Source organism: Megalops cyprinoides, chromosome 5, assembly GCF_013368585.1.
Source record: "Megalops cyprinoides isolate fMegCyp1 chromosome 5, fMegCyp1.pri, whole genome shotgun sequence".
In the NCBI taxonomy this organism is placed as follows: Eukaryota; Metazoa; Chordata; class Actinopteri; order Elopiformes; family Megalopidae; genus Megalops; species Megalops cyprinoides.
The window spans coordinates 4128380-4148203 of NC_050587.1; the positions used below are offsets into that span (position 1 = coordinate 4128380).

At 45.6% G+C, this 19824-nt stretch overlaps 1 protein-coding gene across 1 annotated transcript in view; it reads right to left on the bottom strand.

The window, feature by feature from the left end:
• The window catches only part of col5a1 (procollagen, type V, alpha 1), a 107939-nt gene that overhangs the window by 70507 nt on the left and 17608 nt on the right, over positions 1-19824 (bottom strand). Inside the window, exon 2 of the mRNA XM_036529456.1 lies at positions 11029-11196. Coding sequence (XP_036385349.1) covers positions 11029-11196 — 168 coding nt within the window. The remainder of the gene's footprint in view (positions 1-11028; positions 11197-19824) is intronic.

Consider the following 19824-nt stretch of genomic DNA (forward strand, 5'->3'; position numbering starts at 1 on the left):
CCCCAAGTCTGGGAAACAACCTCCGGCTGACTCTGCACTGAACAAACAGCTGAGAGATTGTGGAAACACTCCTTAATGCCTGTGTGCTGACCACTTGGCTCTGTTTAAAGAGCTAAACTCCATTTGTCCTCTCCACATCTGACTGAAAAGGATGGAGGGGAAATGTAACTGCAACCTTCAGTGAGAGCAATGTAAACGAGTGCCCCTGTTGTGAGTGGAGCACTAGATTTCACTGGGTGAATTTATTAACATTCGCCTTGTCTGCTAACCGCTTAAAGTCACTGACACCAGTCTGCCTCAGCCAAAGCCTGTCGAGGCCAAAAGGGATAGAAATGAACAGGGTGGTGTTCACAGGTCCAACAGAGACATGTCAGAGCTATGTCTGAGGGTCAGGGAAAGCAGAATGGACTTTTCATCGGCCATTCTGATTAGACCACAGCAGCTCCTTAGCAGGTGCTCTAAACCAAAACAATTTAAACAGCCTACATTTTTTCACATGTAATTCATTTACACAGCTGGACATTTGCTGAGGAAATTCAGTTTTAGTACCCTATGCAAGGGCACAACAGTGCTTCACCTGGGAACCAATCTAGCAACCTTTGGATTACAAATCCCACCCCCTTAACACTACACTACACTGCTGCGCCTTTAACACTGCTGCACATACCAATACATGCTTCCTTTGATATTAAGTCTATGTAGATTATTAAAGGAATTACATGTTTAGATTATCAGGTCATGAATTCTGTTGTACTTGAGTGTTAATCAATGGGAAACTGTCACAAGCCACAGTTGAGTCCTGCCTACTCTCTACAGGTGGTACGTACAGGGAAAGCCATCAAAAACACATGTGTACATGCTGCCCAATGTATGCATACAGATGTATGCTTTATGTGCCCTATGGGTACATAAAGCATATAGAGATGCTATAATTATACTGATATACTTTTATATTTTATAGAGAAGGGCTAAGCAGAGGCTGAGGTTGACAACTGAACTGCAGACCAATGCTGCACAAAGCACAGCAATGTATCTCCAGTGATGGTGGAGGCAAGCTTTTAAAAACATGCAGACCCTTCCAAAAATGGAACCTCTTAAAAGAGTGGCCTCCACGATCAGCATGCAGAAGATCCCCTACCTCAGGGATATGTTCCCTAAATGGATATTCCAGTTGGGGGCTACAGCTGTGAACCCGTGGACAGTTAAAAATCAAAGGGACCATTACGCACAACACATCAAAGGTAGCCTATGTGATTGCACAACCATGTGCACTCACTTACACTGGCTTAAAAAAAGAAAGAAAAAACTAGCAAATTGCTTATTCTGCAGGTATACAAACCTATCTTTCATACAAAAATGTATTTGCCAAATTTGAAGCTTTCCAATAGAGGAAATAGACAATGACAAAATCTACCACCTTTGAAAAAAATCTATTTTACCTAGCATGTGGTGGTTTGGTGATAAAGGCTGTGGGTAGGGTGATCACGTTCATGTCCAAAGAAACACTATACTACTCTCTTTACACAAATCACATGTGATCTGAAGTGCACTTTTTTTTTTTACTGAAGTGGTTTTATGACCTAGAGTCTGAAACTGTATATGCCATATGCACCCTTCATGTGCCAGGAGTGTCAGCCATCTTCACGCCAGCTGTGTCAGTCTGGGCTGTTCAGTCATTGCTGCCTCACAAGATGTGTCTGTGTGCTGCCAAGTTTTGACAAGGCTGGGCCATGCAATGATGTGAACATTCTTCTCCATGGTCTCTTTTCTAAACCTCCACAGTTTCATGCTTGTCTCATTATCATGGGGGAGTGGCAGAGTCATGCCAGGTGTGTCAGCTTCATTTTTGAGCATGTGCCTGTGTTGAGACATGGATCTGGTATGGAGAGACACTCTGTCGCCGCTACGCTAACCGAATCAGGGAACAGAAAGGGTGCTCTGGTTTTGCTTTGTTTTTTTTAAGTATAAACCAGCATACGGACAGAGAGACGCAGGCCAGAGAGTCTATTGACCTCCGAAGTTCCCTTTTCTAAATATTAGCAGAGTTTGGCTCAAAACCCTATACTGTTTATTGTCTGTCTCCTCTTCTACTTCGCACCAGTAACATATGAGTCCCTCTGTGTCTGTGGGGGATTGGCTTGGACCAAACTGCATGCTTTCACAATGAGAATAAAACTAATAGTCCTTTTTTGGGAAGGTGGGAGAGGGCCATGTGTGAGCGTGTGTGCGTGTGTGTGTGTGTGTGTGTGTGCGTGTGTGTGTGTGTGTGTGTGTGTGTGCGTGTGGGTGTGGGTGTGGGAGGGGGAGTGGCTTCTTAAGAAAGTGCCTCAGGGGCAGAAAAAGGACAGGGTTCTCAGCAGCAGACACCACTCTCCCTGTTCTCATTACACCATTATTGCAGAGGTTATCGGTGAGGTTTTTCTGTTTCTGAGGAATGTGACACAGCTCTGACCTCCACAGTGTGCCTCTGCTGCAGTGGGCTATTGAACCACACTCAGTCCTGCTTGGTAATTGCCTATTTGGAGATAGCCTGGAGCGAGAGTGTGCTGTGCATGTCATCCATACTCCTCTCAGGTGAGCAGAGGCCGGGAATTCACACCAGCCAGGACACTGCTCTTCCACTGCTCTCAGGTACACACAGACACCACAGGACTCAGCCAAAGCAGCTACTGTGCCTAAGTAAGGGTGAGTTAATCCTTATCATGACAACTGAATTTTTCTTTCCTATTCACCATATTTAACCTACAGCATTACAGCCCTCATGCTCTGAGATGCCAGTCTGTTCAATAAAGTGTAGTGAGACAGAAATAGTTTTAATCTACTGTATGTTAAGGGGAAAAAGCTGCCGAAGCTGGAGCCTTAGTGTAGGGTAACCTGACTCGCGCTTAGCCTGAGAGAGAGAGCGGCTTCTCCTCCTGAATGATTTATTCAGATGAATGGGATGTGATGGACGAGACGAGCACTGTGAGAGGCCTGCGGTTTACACTGGCAGCCTCGCTTTTCAGATCAGATAACACTCAGACAAAAACAAGAGGAAATTCCAGGCCCTCGGCAGAACCGGTGGGCTCCCAGACGCCCCGGGAGCCAATCAGAGGGCGCCGAGAGAGCCACCGGTCAGCCCAGCAGGCCAATCGGACACGAGGCCCCGCCTCCAGATGCTCCATCAGCATACAGCAAATGGCTGATTCAGGACAAGTGGGTGGGGAAACAGAATGAGGGAGAGTGTTGTATCTAAACACGGGCAAGTGTGTCATTCGTCTGACTGAATCAAGCCACCAAAAGCACAAAAATACATATTTTCCACAGCAATATAAGCTGACCATGGCTACTTTTAACGGTAACTTGGTAACAGGAATATTTTCTTTCATTACAGGATTCATCAGCCAGATTTTGGCAAAAACAGAACAGAGTGAAATGTGAGTTTAGGAGGATCTGTCGTAAATAAGTGACCCACAGAGAGGACTTAAGGATGTTAAGCAAAGGGGTAAAGTGGTACAAAAACTATTTTGTACCACTAAGTATTTAAAGATGTAGAAAACACTACAAACAGCCAATCAAAAACATTCCTGTTATCACCTTTTTATCACATGGATAACAGAGACAGATCAGATTAGTACTTTAAAATATGAAAACTCACTAACCTCTTCATTACATTCATAGGGATAGTAAATATATACATTTACTACCTTAATATAATTCCTCCATATTATTGTTGTTACATCCTTCACATACTGGATGAGGAACCATAACACATGTTCATTGGCTGGATGAAGCTCATCTCAGTGTCTCCACAGATCCTGGACATTGGTGTGACAGGGTGTGCAGAGTTAACACACAGCATTGTCTGTGGGTATCCTTACAACTTTTCCTGTAATGATATTTCTACAAAAAGTACTAGTAGAGCAGGCAAAACTGTCTATTTATCATCAAGCTGCCAGTTTCCATGTTTTAATGTAGGGTAAGCAATGTAGGTGTATTAATTTATGTGTATAATTTTCTAATTAACCTTTGTTGACAAGTGTTTTGTTATGCTACTGACATGCGCCAAGATTCTTCCACTTGCAGAGAAAGAAACCAAAACCACATTCCTTTCAGACAATCCTGCGAATCAGTAAATTAGAGCATTCATTAAAGGTAGTTTCAAAATAATGTCTGTGCTGACATATGCCAAAACAGTGAGAGTATTGTGCAAACTTGCTTTTTTCTTTTTTTAAAGCATCAGTTTTTGAGCTCAGTGAAAGCCAGCTGCTGTATTGTATAACTTTTTACATTTAGCCACAATTGCAGGTTTGCTTTGTTCAAAGATGGCTACTCCTGCCCTGGAAACATAACACTGTTTTTTTTTTTTCCTTTTTCCTTTTGTTGCTGTCTGTTTAATTAGACACGGGCAGGTTTCAAGGGACAGTTTTATGCCTTCATTTTACTTAAACTATTAAGTGTTCTAACACTACCGGTTGTCTTTAAAATGTCCGCTACACTGTAACAATGTTTATTTTCATTCATTCACATACAGTCACTGGTCTGGATCCAATTGGTCTGTCTTTTACTTTTGCCATTAACCCATAAACAAGAGCAGTTAACAATGACTGGCTGCAGTAGGAAACGTCTGCAGAAGCCAGGATTTTCCAGAAGATTCCAGACATCCCTGGCTACTGTTCCCCCACACCTCCTCAGGGCTGCGTTTCGCAGTCTAGCTACATCAACAGCAGTGTGATGTGGATGTGCTAATCTCTGGCATTAAACTGCCCTGTTTGCTCCTCTCTCTCATTGGTTTATTTTCCATGTTATTGAAAGGGGAAAGGTATCCTGTTTGAGGTTTCAGATGCCATGCAGCTAAGCTTGGGTCAGGCCACAATTTAAAGCCATATGCATAGCAAACCTACAGAGGGAACTACTCATCTGCTCCAAAAATAAACACCTTTTTGACTCCTCAGATATTATTGGATTTGAGAGATTTTTTTACAGAGGAAGTCTCCAGTTTCGCCACACTGGCATTCCTTCATAATCTCCAGCATTGCACATGTGGTCAGGCCTCGTCATTGATACCCAAACTGGCACAGTGAGAGTTAGAGAGCAGGGCACCATAGAACGCACTGTCAACCTTTGTGTCAACCAGGTAGGTAGAATTTACAAGCACTCTGAGGTAATGACCAGCCTGTCATCCCAGATTTAGAATAGTCTTACGATGGAACAAGGAACATTCCAGAGGAACTGCCAGAGGCTTTGAGAAAACAGAGCAGCCCTTGGAAAGAGGGAATCCTACTTACATGAAAGATAAGGAGATGATGAATAGCCTGTCAGTATGAAGTGAAGGCACTTTGGTGTGGAGAAAAGGAGAAAATAATAAGCAACAATCTATCTACATAAATCTGCCCGGTAAAAAAAAACCATTCGGGGTTTTGAGGTAAAAGAGAAGAAAAAGACATACTCATGCCAGCTTTTAATTTTCGGTTACTTTTTTAAAAAGAAATGTTGTAAAATACTGTCTGTCCCTCCCCACTCTAATGTTACACGATTGAATGATTCTATAAGATATCATAGCAGGAGGCCGGAGTTGGTGAGAAAGGCACTGTATACACCAAGTGGAGCACGTTGCTTTTTTCTCACCCATATGTTTTTATGGCTCTGTCGTTGCTGGCGCCTTGGCAACCCGCCCTTTCGGACTCCACACAGCGCCCTCGGGAAGGGGCCAGACCAGACCTGAGGTGCGCCCGGGGCCACATGCGAGCGCACCGCCGCCCATCGGCCGCAAGCGGGGGGGGAGCGTGGGACGGAGAGATCCTCCAGCACCCCGGCGTCACTCCCTGCACCCTTTAAGGGGCAGGAAAGCACCAGCTCAGCAAAACACTGCCGGCTCGTGGTTTGGACTCGGGATCCAAACCCGGCGCGGCTCAGAAATAGCACGTTCTGGCCTGCCGCGCCTGCGTGTCTGCTCGCATGCACACCGGTGCGTGTGCACCAGCGCCATCACCCGGCACGTCCTCACTCACATCCCAGCTCTCACAGACTGAACTAGCACTTGTGGAAGGGTGTTTGGTGTAATTACAAGCTTCCTCTCTGGTAACTCGGCCAAGTGAGTATAAGAGGTTTTTACTGTAGCACTGTGAACTTGTACAATGGCTTACACTGTGCGCTGGATGCTTCTGGACAGGTGCACAACCCCACAGCGCCGCTCTGAGTTCATTTATTTACACTGTGCTAATCAGGGGGAAATTGATTTCAACTGCGGCGGTTATAGCTAACGGATAATTAGCTGCTGTAAACACTGGCCCAACTTTGCTTTCGTAATAATAATTACGAAGCGCTGCTCTGTCATTTCAGCAATTGATCTTTCCAGAGAACAAGAGGGAAGAGGATTTCCCTGATGATTTTTCCGAAGCCATTTCCAATATGGGAAAATCTGGCCTGTTTTGACAGCGCTGGCTTGAGCAAAACCAAGCGTAACAATCGAATAAAGCACTTCTTCCATCAGGAGATCAGCCACGGAAGCCGCAGGCCTCTCTCCCTACATTCCTTTATGGTCTCACCATTTTAAATGATTCATTTCTTCCAAATGTTTTCTTAGTAACTGCATGTCAGAGCCTCTACATTTTCAGCAAAGTAGTTGACTATGAAAAATAAGGATTTTAACAGTGAGTTTCCCCTTTTTCAGTTTTCTTACCCAATGTCAGTTCCCGGAGCATTAAACACACAAATAGACATGTGTTATGAGTCCCTGAAGAGAAAGAGAAACAAGCAGACTGGGAAAGTGCAGGGTAAGAGATGGGCATGAATCACTGCTGTAGACCCCTTCCTGAAACTGCCCGTCTTGGTGGAACCGAACCTCTCCATTACTGTGGTCAGGGGACAATGAAATGGCCATTTTCTCCACCAGCAGTTGGAGGAAAGGGGAGGGGGGGGGGGTGTCAGAGCAGTAATTAGAACCAGAGACCTGGCCTGAACCAGCACTGAGTAGCAAAAAGAGAGAAGAAAATAATAAACTGCAATAAATGATCTCACTCTCTGCCTTCTGGAAAACATTAACTATAAGGTTTTTCCTTTTTTTTTCCTTCTTATTCCTAAAGCAGCGCCTCGAGCCAAGCTGCAACGGGGCCGCAACCAGCCCGAATATTAAAGACTGGCAAAGGCACGACACCCTGGCAGAAAAGAGGGGCCACATTCAGGCACAGCACGGCACTGGCAGAATCTCTTCAGGGGGTGGGGACAGGGGGTGCTGTGCGCAATTTAGACTCCTTTACAAGTCACTGCGTGTGTCTACACTGCTCACAGAGTGTGAGAGAGATTCTCTAGGTCTCTAAATCCTCTGTAAAGCCATGTGGCCCATCTGGATTGCATTCTGCAGTTTTGCTCATGCGTTATTTTCGTGCACCATGATTATAAAGTGTGAAAACTGAACGTTTACACAGGAATGAGGTGTGATACAATGCGTGAATTGTGCTCGTTGGGGCTTTCAGCTTGTTCACAAGCTCGCCATGGACCGGCTGACCCAGACCTAGGATGCATCAAACCACAATAAGGTTGCATTTTTTTATTCCTGTCTTTTTTTTCTTATGTTCATGACTTAAGTGCCTGAACTCAAAGTGAGGGATGACTGTGAGCAAGAGGCAAACAGTTGTTTTTTGTTTTGCTTTGTTTTGTTTTTTTTTTTCCTCAGGGCTCTGTCAACCCTCATAACAGCTCAACGGTTGCCTAGAGGCAATGCATTCGTGTACAGTGAGGGCTATTGACCTGCACGACGGGCACCAAAACATTGTTAGAGCCTAACTACAAAGGAGCCGGAGAGTGGGAAGAATAAACATCCTGAGCATCTCCTCTCCTGGTAAATATTACCGAGAACAAATGAGATTCAGCTGTGCAGAGTATGTAAAAATATGTAAACTAAAAATGTCCAGTTGATTGAAACAGCTGTCGCCACACTCTACAAAGTGACTTTGGTAACTCTGGATCTAACTCTGGAACAAGCTGATAAAGCAGCCTCATATGTGGCATGTAGTGAAACAGTTAAGCAGATCAAATATCTGCAGAGGCCTGTCCAACTCCAGAGCAGCTCTGGGAGCGGAGTACGCTGAAGAGCAAAATTTTGTTATCAAGAGGACATTTTTCACGTGCTTGGCAGCGCACCAATTCAGATTTTTCAGTTGGTACAGCTCATGTCAGTGGATTACTGTTCCTCTCTTTAAAAGACTGGGTTTGGAGAGGACATATTTCAAATGATAGTGAATACACGACTCATCTTTTCTGCAGTGACAAACGCAACCAGGACTCAAGCATTTAAACAGGGCCCAAGGGGCAAGCATCTGGGCCTGACTTTAGATGAAGAAAAGAGAGAGAGAGGAGAAAGGAGAAAGCAAAGGGGGGGGGGTTTGAAAGGACAGAGCAAGGAAAAAGAAGAGACTTCAGGGGGAAGACGAGACCGCAGCTGTGGAGCACGTTCAGTAGGACGATCAACAGCCACGTCAGCACAGACAGCCCCTAAGCCTCTGCTTGCATTGCTTCATTTGATATAAATTTATCCTCTCCATAACCAAACTCGGAAAAACAGGGTTGCCTTTACGTGTCTTTTTCCTCCCTTTTTTCCGAGAATCTCAATGAAAAAACAAAAGGAACATTGCTTTTATACAAGGCAGATGTGGCAAGGTGAGGCTGACATGAAGATGACATAAAGTACAATATTCCTATCACTTTGAGGATCGTGTCCTAATCCCTGCTACAATGGCCAGGTAGTCGTGTTATGACAGAGCCATGGGCAGGTTTTAATCTTTGTGTGATGGATCATCTGATCATCTGCAGCTAAGAAACAAAAGCTCTTATTCCAGTCACACATATTTTGATCTGTTCCACAAATTAGAAGCAAAAAAGATTTGGCTTTTGAGAACCCCCAAGGAAAAGATATCCAAAGTGAAGTGCAGCACCCGTCCAAAACATAACATACAAAACCAAGGCGTACTGGCACAAATGAAGTGAACTCAGTTTTAATAGTTTTATATTTTCTCAAGAGTCGTGTTGTCTAAAGTAAAAAGTGCTGGAACATTTTACCCAGTCATTGACTTCAAAGGATAAAGGATAAAGAATAAAGGGTGACTGGGGGGTTATGGGGGGGGGGGGGGGGGGTGGCAGTGAAATAATTGGGCTAACATAAATCATTGAACCAGGTGACAGCATAAGGTAATTGCCAACTTAATTAAGAAACCTGTGGGGAGACCTGAAAGCAAAACCTAGCTGCTTTAGACCTCACAGGGACTGTCCTGCTAGGTAAAGGGTGAACATTCAAATTTAAGTACAGATTTAGGACAAAGGTCAGCAGGACAGTGTTTTTGGCATCACAATGACCTCAGAGTTTGATGTTAAAGAACTGAGCCACCAGAATGTTCAGGCAGTGTGAGACATTTGTGAATGTTCATAAACCACACAGTTTATGAGTGATTGAGGATTGCTTTGCATAATTGATATGTCTTTCATGAAAATTTTCTGGGAGCTGTTGTGAAATTTCAATTGAGAAGCATGAAGTAACAATGCTAAATAAAGATACAGTGCACTCTGCTTAGAAGAAATACTGATATAAGAATCGATCATATATAGTGATAAAAACACTGGGACAGAATCATTTCTATAATAAGGCTGTTAGTGTAGAAGCTGGTATAGAACTCCACTTGTAAGAATCAATCGATCCGATTATGTGAATCAGTCTGGACTCACTTATCACAACAATGAAGCACAAAGGTGCAGTTTAATCAAGCAATCAATTTAACACTGAATACAATTTACCTCATGCAGTCAATGTGGCAAGCATAAGAAGGCTTCTTTCTACAATGAAAAAGATTAGCCTTGCTTTAGTCCTTAAGGTTTAGGGTATTCTGTATTGCTGTGTTGCATGTTTAAATTTATGCGCTTGTGTATTTTAATTTAAAGTTACTGCAGCACATACAGTATTTTTAGGGCATTAGTAGTTACCACAGCATTCACTTTGTGAGCGACTGACACATGTTTGGATGTGGCAGTTGCCTTCAGTACATTCAGTTGCTCTTGCAACTATATTCAGTGCACGTTGTACTGTTACTTTGTAAATTGCTCTAAATAAAAATGTCTGCCAACAGACAAAGACTGAAGAAAGAAATGCCACTGAGGATTCCACAGCCTACAGTAAGGATCTATCTGGATCTAAAGAGGCGTCACATCATGAAAATAAACCTGAATCAGCAACACCTCACAGCGCCAATGATCATGGAGACACTCAAAAATAACTTATGTGAGTGAAATTATTATTTCATCTTTTAATTTAGTTAAGGACATTGACTGTACTAAAGCACTGGTGACATTCAAATAATTCAAACTGTCCCAGACAGATGTGATTCTTACAAGTGGAGTGCACTGTAGACGGAGATTAACGCAAGGCTTCCTATTTGTCAGCTTTATGTATTTCAGGTGTGACTCTATCCCTTATGGCGATAATTAACCAAGTATTGCCACTTCTGACAACCACCAACTAGAGCAAGCAAGGCCAAGCACTTGTTCTTAATTTCCCCACATATTTTAAAATCCCAAATATTGATGTGAATGCTGCCCTGGAAAATTCATTATTTTATGTAGTGGGGAAGTCTTTTCTACATGGTCGAGGATGTTTCTTTCACCCAGCAGAGATAAGTGTTTTTTTACTTTACCACTGTAGGCCTACCTAAAGGCCATTCTACCACTGTAGGTCTTCCTAAAGGGCATTCTCCCACTATAGGTCTTCCTAAAGGCCATTCTACCACTGTAGTTCTCCCTAAAGGGAATTCTACCATTTGAAGGTCTACCTAAAGGGAATTATAGCACTGTAAGCCTACCTAAAGGGAATTATACCACTGTATGCCTACCTAAAGGGAATTCTATCACTGTAGGCCTACCTACAGGGAATTATACCAATGGTTTGAAGTTGTCTGAATGTTTGCTGTGGGGGTGAATGTAATCAATGAGAGAAGAGGACATGGGTTTGTGTGAGACATGTAAGGCAGTGACTCCTTTGGAATGGTATTTGGGAGAGGTACTCACCAGGATACAGCTGTTTGGTGGGCGCGCTGAGCTGGGCGTCTTTGGATACTCTATATGCCACATCCGGCCCTTTTGAGGACTTCCTGTGCGCACAGAAACCTGTCGTTTTTGTTACGCCTTCAGGTAAACTGTGAAAATCTAAAATCTTCAAGAGATCTGCAGGTTCCACTGTAGGAAGAGAAAGGAGAGGAATGTTAGTCTTCTCAAACAGTGTGGCCATTTCTGTCACTGTCATCACAGTTCAGTCCAGACATAGATCTGATTGGTTTATAGGTCAAACTGATGCTCTTCACTGCAGCTGGGGTATTTATGACTCTGTTGAACTAAGCTGATCTCTGGACCCCCCAGGGGCTAGGAGAGCCAGGTCCTCCTTTCACTGAAGAAGCTCTCTGTTTCTAGTCATTAGCTCACTCCCTTATCCATGTGTCTTCTCCCAATCTCTCCACCTTTTCAACACCAGCCCCATGCAATGATTACAGACCACCCTAAATTAGGAATGCCTCACATCCAGCCCTCTAACAACCCCCCCCCCCTCCCCGCACCCTGCCCTACTCTGACCCAGCATGCAGTTACAGCCACAAATACACCTTAGGTCCCCCCACGAGGCCTGTAACGTTCTGTGACACAAGGTGTTTCTCTGATCCTGTCTTTACCAGCTGACTGAGAAAACAACCTGTGAACAAACCCTGGCCAGGAGACACTCTTCCTCAGTGAGCACCAACTGCCCGACCTGGGCGGAGCTAACACCAAATGTAGGAATTGCTGAAAAGGGTTTCAACAAGCTAAAAAGGAGGGCTCTCTGGTGCATTCCTGACTTTCTCTCATACACGGTGGCAAGGCTGAAATAGCCCTCCTCAAACACATATCAGTCATGGTCCTCTCGGGGGTGGGGGGTGGGGGTTCAGTGGCCGCAAGACTCACAATGCAGGTACATGAGATCGGGTGTTGGGGAGCTGAGACCACACACAGCAAACAAGTCTGGTCAGAGAAAAACGCTTTCAAACGAGGACCCCCCCCCCACCACCCCCCACACAACCCCCGCACCCCCCCCCCCCCTTCATCCCAGGGAAACACAGGAGGTCGCGGTGGGGGTGGGATCTAAGTGTTCTCAGGGCCTTGGACACAGGGACGCTTTCACTGCCTTCCAATAGCCTCCATCTGGACCTCATTAAAGGTACACTCATGTTAATGTGAAAGCAATTAAAACTGCATCAGGTTGGCTAGTCATTGCCTAACAAAAGAGAACAATAGTCAATAGACATGACCTAAAAGAAACTGGAGTAGGTGCCATGTTTTACAGGAGTGCAGGCAGGGAAAATCAAATGTTCCACAGGTTTTTATTTTTTTTTCTCTCCCAGAAGCACTGACTAATTCTGCATTCATAGACAATGCTGTCAGTTCCAAAAACACAGCTTGACTAATCTTAGTGTTTATACAAACGTACAAAAAATAACCCTAAGTGCAAAACTAAAGGTTTCTGTGAATAAATATACATACAGAAACATACACACTCTTTCTCCCTACAGATTTCTGAACCTTACAGTGCATGGCTGTTCCCCCCTTATCGTCGTCTGTGATTCGCAGGAAAGATGTGGGATTTGAGTCTAGGGAAAGAATGTCTGAAATGCTGTGATTCAACTCCCCCCCCTCCATTCAATCCAGTCTGCGGTCTCCATTTGACTGCTTTCCTGTTTTAGGAAGACACACATTATCCAACCCCTAATGACATAATGACCTTTAAAATTTTTTTTCAGGGGGAATAAGATTGTCTATTGGCCAAAGAATCCCAATGTAGACAAGGTCAAGCAACCTTTGAATAACATTTGATTTGTACTTTTTATTTCTTACATTTACATTGATTTGTTTAGCAGACGCTTTTATCCAAAGTGACTTACAAAAGTGCATACAGCAAGCATTCTTCTTCTCTATAAGCTACCAAACAAAAAGCAGGACCATTCCTGTTATAAGGCAACTGCTATTATGAAAGAGGCCCAGGTTTGCTCACCTGTACAACATTAAAAAATCTATTTCCCTCACTAGCTAAACAGCAGGTATCCTTCACTATAATGAATATTGTCATTAAACAGCGAAGTCACTACAAATGAACACAGAAATATCACACAGCATTCTGTCTTGATTTTTGAGCAAAATGCTGTCAATGACCTGGAAGCCCACGGTTTGTGTCCCTAATTCAGAGATCCTTACATCTGTAGCCACATCAGTTTTCAGGGCTTTATAAAACTGAACTCAATCTGTATCAGAACATTTTAGACTGCACATCTATTGCAGTCTCTGCAAAAAAGCTGCTTCAATTCACCCTAACTACAGCTAGCTATTTATACTGTAAGTTAAAGCATGATTTTGCAAAGTTGCGCTTTTGGAATCCAGGCAAGGACAGAACCTATTTTTAATCTCTTTTGTGTGCAAAACTGCCGTGTCTCGTTTCCCGGCCTGGCCCTTGGTTTCCGTGCCAACCGGCGCGCCTGTGAAACCCATCTCATCACACCCCGGCAGGACCACAGCGTTTACCCAGGTCTGCCAAGCTCGCAGATCCTGTCTCCCAGGGCAACCCGCAGACATGACGCTGACGGGACACACATGCTGCAGAGCGGTGAGGAGCAGAGCACCACCGAAGATAGAGAAACTCTGCCCTCTCTGCAAAGAGCTCACCGCACCAGCCTCTACAAGCACACAATATCCATGCCAGTGGGAGCATTCATCACCTGACCTGCTGCGAATGACCCATTGTTATACAGCTTAAATGCCCGGGATGTGACCTTTTTGGGCATGCACACCTGCAGCTGTAAATACCTCAAATCTGCCCACTGGTAACTTTAAAGCACGTAATAATGTTAGGGCTATGAAATAGGCCCAAATTATGCACTGAAGATAAGAGGAGCTCCTGTACAAAGAGCAAGCACTGGTAAACACACACACAGACACACACACACTTATAACAAGGTCCTTAGTGACCATCCCACAGTCAGACATTTTGGCAGCAGCATTTTTAAATGTAGGTCAACGGAGATGGCAGCTGTAGGAGGTGTAGGCCACCTGTACTCATTCCAACAACAACACCAGGGGACCTGGAATTAGTATCCATGCAGCAAGCAAAGCTTTCTCTTATTTATCTTTGTCCGTTTGGCAGGAGACCCTCACAAAATAACTTGATATGGATGAAACAAAAACAACATCTTTGCAGACAGACACAGAGAGTCAAATGCCAGGGTTAGGTCTATCTAGAAATCTATTTTTAAGTTATGGTACAAAGCATATCTGCCAAGAAATATAACATTACCAACAAGTGCGGAAAAGGGAGGTCTTGATCCATTTGACCCTGCACAGGTCTTACATCTGAAAGATGCCAGAATGCACACTGAAGAGGTTTGAACACAGATTGACAGGAATTTGTGAACAGTATTCAGAAATTATTCACAGCTCCTGACAAAAAAAATCTTGAAATGTCCAAGGAGGAGGGGCAATACCTCTGCATGGGGCAAAGTTAATTAGAAAGGAGACAAATCGAGAATTCTGCTATCTCCACTCTCCTTAAATAAAGTCACTTAAGAGCAGGTGCAACAGGCTGTAAAGAACTGATTTAGCCTCTTTGGAGCCTCTGTTGGAGTGCTTGAAGTGTTAAGTGAAATTCTGAGTCGAGCTTGTCACCCTGCCTTCAACACCGGATCACTAAGTGGATCCTGTGAAGGCGGGGGAGGGGGCATTTCCTGCCTCTGACTCGCACAGGGGTATTATGGGAGTTTTGCTCTGTACGCGTCCCCTGTGAGCTGGAGCTGAAGATGTGGATCCACCTCCACATCTTCAGCGAGCATAAATCACACGGCAACCCCAGAACGCAAGTCATTTGTTCTGGTTGGTCTGACATTAAATGCAGCTTTTGTGCGCTGAAAATACTGCAGGAGTGGCAATGTATCGTAATTACACCCTGATCATGCTCTCCATTCTCGTCCCTTATCTAACAGATGTGCGCTGAAATTATGGCCAGTGAGAGCCAGAGGACTCACAGTGGATGCCGGCTCTGTTAATTAACAGTGCCTAATTATGTGTTGGAGAATGTTGCTGCACCGAACAGCTCCATCAGCCCCTGTCCCGCACTGCACTGCTGCAGTGCCTTGTGGGTTCTCTGTCACCATAAAAGGAAGTGGAGAGAGGCGGAGGCTGCCGGGGGGACCACGTGGCTTGGGAATCCAGGGCCTGGGTTAATCAGTGGAGAGCAGCTTTGGATAATTACTCAAAGCCACCACAGAGCTGACGTCCCCCCCCCCCCCCCCCCCCCCCGCCCCCTCAACCCCAAAGCCTCATAAGGCCGTCTCCACGGTGCTAATTACAGAGCCCGACCGGCGCGGCGGCTGATTGATGGGTTGTGTCAGTGAATGACCGCAGAGCTGGTTCTCCGGCTCAGAGTCCTACTGCCTCAGGCCCCGTCACTCACAGGCCAGGGGAGAAGAATCACTCACCTTGACCTTTGACCCTCCCCAAAGCATGCACCCCTACATCTATGAGCCTGGGGGCAGGATAGGGGTGGGGTGCAGCGTGGCTGTGGTACTGTTTTGCTCATTACACATGTAGAAGACAGCCCAAATAAATCTCTCTGTGTAAACTCCTGCTACACACATAATGGATTTGACAGACTTGAGTGAAGTCATTTAGTCCAGGAAGAGAATGATCCCTGCTCTGCTGAACCGTGTCTTGGAGCAATACCTGTGACCGCTTCTTAATATCAGGATGAGATGTAGCCAAGCTACTACGCAATTTATTGCAAGAAAACATCCATTTTGTTCCCTGCGTTAATTCAAGATTCTCAGAACACATCTAAGTATGGAAGTGTATCAAAGGGAAGACCAAGTCAATATGCATAATACTTAAGACTGCACATGAATTATGAATACATACTCTGAAGAAGATGTTTACATTCAGGTAACAATGATTGTTCACTATCAGACAGGTATATACACTCATTTACAATATTTGCATGCATAGCCTTACTCTGTTGGATTTAGCCTAAATCAAGCTTTCAGTGCCTCTGTTTCCATGTATGCATTTATGCATAGCATTTCTTGCTGCTAGCTTTTGAAAAAGCTATAAGTTAAAATATGTCAGCTCTGTTTAACAATGAAACACTCAACATTATTTCACACCCAGTGTTATATCTGATATATACACATATGTGTTCTTTTGAATTAGAAACAGATTAAGCATTATGAACATAAGGTTTACATGACTAGTCTTCTATTAAGCTGAATTTTAACAGTAAACTCAATTCCTCTCACTCAGAATCTTCATATGATACAACACTGCCTTGTTCTTATTTCATTTTATTTCTGCGCAAGCTGCTTATTTATTCTCACATATTCAGAGTGTTCCCGCACCGCTAATGGAGTATTGGGTGAACGTACCCACTGACGACCTGCTTGAATGGGAAACTGTGTCAGTGACCCGGGGTCAGGGTGGTTTGTTTTACTAATCTTCCTCAATACAATGTAATCCAATCAAGATCAGCGGCTTCAGAGAGGAAACGGGAGGCACCTGACTTGCCCTCTCTTCTCATCGCCCCCTCTCCTTTGCTCGCTCCCTCTCTCTTTCCCCTGTATGCCTCATGCCCTCTCCCTACCTTCACCTCCCTCTCTCTGAGGTCAGGCACTCCGGAAAAGTCCTGTGTTGACATTGTCCACTGGAGCGAGGGACGTCAGGCCGCTTTGATCACCCCTCTCCCTCTCTGAGTTATCGCAGCCATGCCTCTCCCTCAGTGGGGGGCGGTGGCGTCCGAGCCGCGGAAGTGTGGGCACCCCCACATCCTCCCTGAAGCCTGAGGCGCTACGCCTGCCTGCTGGGCCAGGGGGGGATATCTGCTCATCCCCTCTTCCGGGTCAGAGCCGGGCAACGAGGAGGAAGAAGGGCAATTAGGGCTTCTGGGAAGGGGTGAGGGGGGGTGGATGGGGCCAGATCCCCTCTGGCAGAAGAATGCGGGCATGCATCTCCTTCGCCCCGCAGCTGCCGAAACGGCAAGTGAGAGGAAGTAGATGTTTGCCCGTTTCCTTTGTACTTTATGCTACCACTGATCTGAGCTGATGGCAAAAACATGTGGTCTTCGGAGCCAGCTCCCAGCTGATCGCACTGTCAGTGCTTTCACAGGGAAAAAATGCCCGCTGACAGATTTACCCAGCCGGCATCTGACTGAAAAACGGCAAGGCCATAATCTCTCCACGCTCACGCTGCCTTCACTCACCAGCGTCCATATCAGGGGACTTTCAGATGTGATACAATCACTCTGTGGCAGAATATGAGGCACCCTCTGAAAAAGACCAGATAGGGCTGCCGTCTTATCTCCCAGAGACAGATTTAGATCAGGCAGGTAGCGCTGCTGACTGCCTCAAAGCGAGCTTCAAGCATCAAACTCCGGTCGATGCGTGCGAGAGATAAAGCCTCCTTTCTGATAGAAATCTGAGGGAACGAGAGCCTCGGAATGGAGCTGCTTGCCAAAAGTTTATTTTGCGAAGCGCAGGAGAACGCCAGCAGGGGAGCCTGTGTCAAGCTCAGCAGCAAATAAATAATACACAGGCTCAATTAGTAAGACTCTGTGCTTAACACAGCGCAGCTCACAGCAGATACATCAGACTCAATTTACCCCAGCTTAGATCAGCAGTAAAAGTGATACCAGGAATGCAGGAGTGCCCTCTTCACGTCAGAAAGCGGTAAGATCACCAGCTGGCAGCTAAGGCAAGTAGCTGTAGCTACAACAGCCACAAGCAGTGCCACCCCTCCTGGGTACTGTGCAGCCACACTACTAGTTTGTGCTCACACTGTAAAGAAGAGGGGTGAATTTCATGTGGCTGGGGCTTGACAGTCCAGAGGTTTTCCTCAGTTTACTTCATTGCCAGTGATGGGTGATGCTGTGTGGCTTTGATAAAGTGAGCAATAGCATGCAGTTAAATAAAATCAAACAAGAGAAGCCAAGCTGATCTACCACAAACACCTACTTTTCTGTGATCTGTACTGATATGAATTGAGAATCTGCTCCCTTTAGCTAGTCAGAAGATAAACAGTATTTAAATTCATCCTGCTAGGACTTACTTACTGAGGCCCATGACATCACCATGAGTTTTCACAACAGATACAGAGTGTAACTGAAGTGACTGAGACACACAGCTCAACTCTGTTGTCATGCAGCCATTGAATCGTGTACTCTTTCTTCTTGGATGAATATGTACACTGTGAGTGTGTATGTTTATCTATGTGTGAGTGAAGGAGTGTTTGTGTGAATATCTTTGTGTGAGTCTGTATGAGTGTCTTTGTGTCAGTGTGAATATGCATATTTATGTGTGTGTGTGTGTGTGTATTGCAGCACTGTGATATCCTAATTTCACTTGCTCAGCAATGTTGGAGTATTCCATCCCAAGACACTCCATGTACTGCACATGCCCCTTCTGAAGCTGGCTGGTTTACACTGACTCACACACAGAAACAGGCAGCCTGTTCTGGGCTGCGCTCCTCTCCTCCTTGGAAGGTAGAGTTAGAGGGACTCAAATTCTCCGAAAACAAAGAGAGGCAGAACATCTGGCCGCCCTGACGCAACGCCGTTCGAGGATCCAGGGCCCGTCCACCTCAGGAGGGTGGCCAGGGTGACACGCCCATGCCAGCGAGAGACCGGCCCGAGGGGTCATGGAGGTGAGACCGCGGCAGAGCCAAGGCTCCTGTCAGGACACGCTGCGGAGCAGACACGCGCGTCCTGTTCCCAGAACCCTTCCCAGAGTGTGCCTTATTTCTGGATGGTTCCGTAAAGAAAACAAGATGGCTGGATGGGCTGAAACAGAGGAGCTATTCTTCAGTGTTTGAGGAGCCTGCTCAGGAGCGAGGGATCCAGTCCTGGCATACCGAGACAGGAAAACATCAGCTGATCGCAGCAGCTGGCCCGTTCTGACGGCAGAACAGAACACCGGCACCAGGTGGGATGGGACGGGATCCAGGAATTCAGGCCTCCAGAACTCTCAGCATCCTACACCTCACATCTGTTTCAAACCTGGCAGAGGTCATGCCAGTGCCCCCCCCCTCCCCCCCACCATCTCACGCCTTATCAATATGTCAAGCGTTGACAGATACAGAAGGGCCTGGCATGGCATTACTGAAGCCTGGGAACCTGTTACTCAGGAATCTGGTTCATATTTAAGGCACATTTCTCTCTCTCTCTTTCTCTTTCTCTGCCTCTCTCTTTTTCCCTCTCTCTCTTTTTCCTACTCTCTCTCTCTCCCCTCTTCCTCTATCTTCCCCCGTCTCTGTACCTCCCTGCCTCCCTCGCTCTCTCTCTCCCTCTCTCCCTCCCTCTCTCTCTCCCTCCCTCTCTCTCTCTCTCTCTCTCTCTCTCTCTCTCCCCCCCCCCCTTCCTTCTGCCAGACACTTCCTCACCAGTGCTGCTTTCCTAACATTCGCCTGGTTTGCGTTCTCACCACCACCGTGCTCGGGCTCTGATCCTGGATCAGCCAGGGGAGCCCTGGGAATGGGCCCTTAACCACAGCGCTGCCCACATGAGCAGCGCTCAATTCCACCTTGTTAAGATGAAATGTTTACCCACTTAGCATGGTGGCTCCCTCGAGAGAGCGACTCTGCAGAGAAAAAGATTGCCTTTCATAAAACGCTGCTTACATTTTCCCTACAGAAATACGCCGGCCTACCGCAGCTAATGCTGCATGTCGGCTAAGGACTGACGCAACAGTAAATCACTAAACTGCACATTTATAAAGCCAATGAAGAATGCTGGACGTGGCAAGAGTTCATCACGCTATG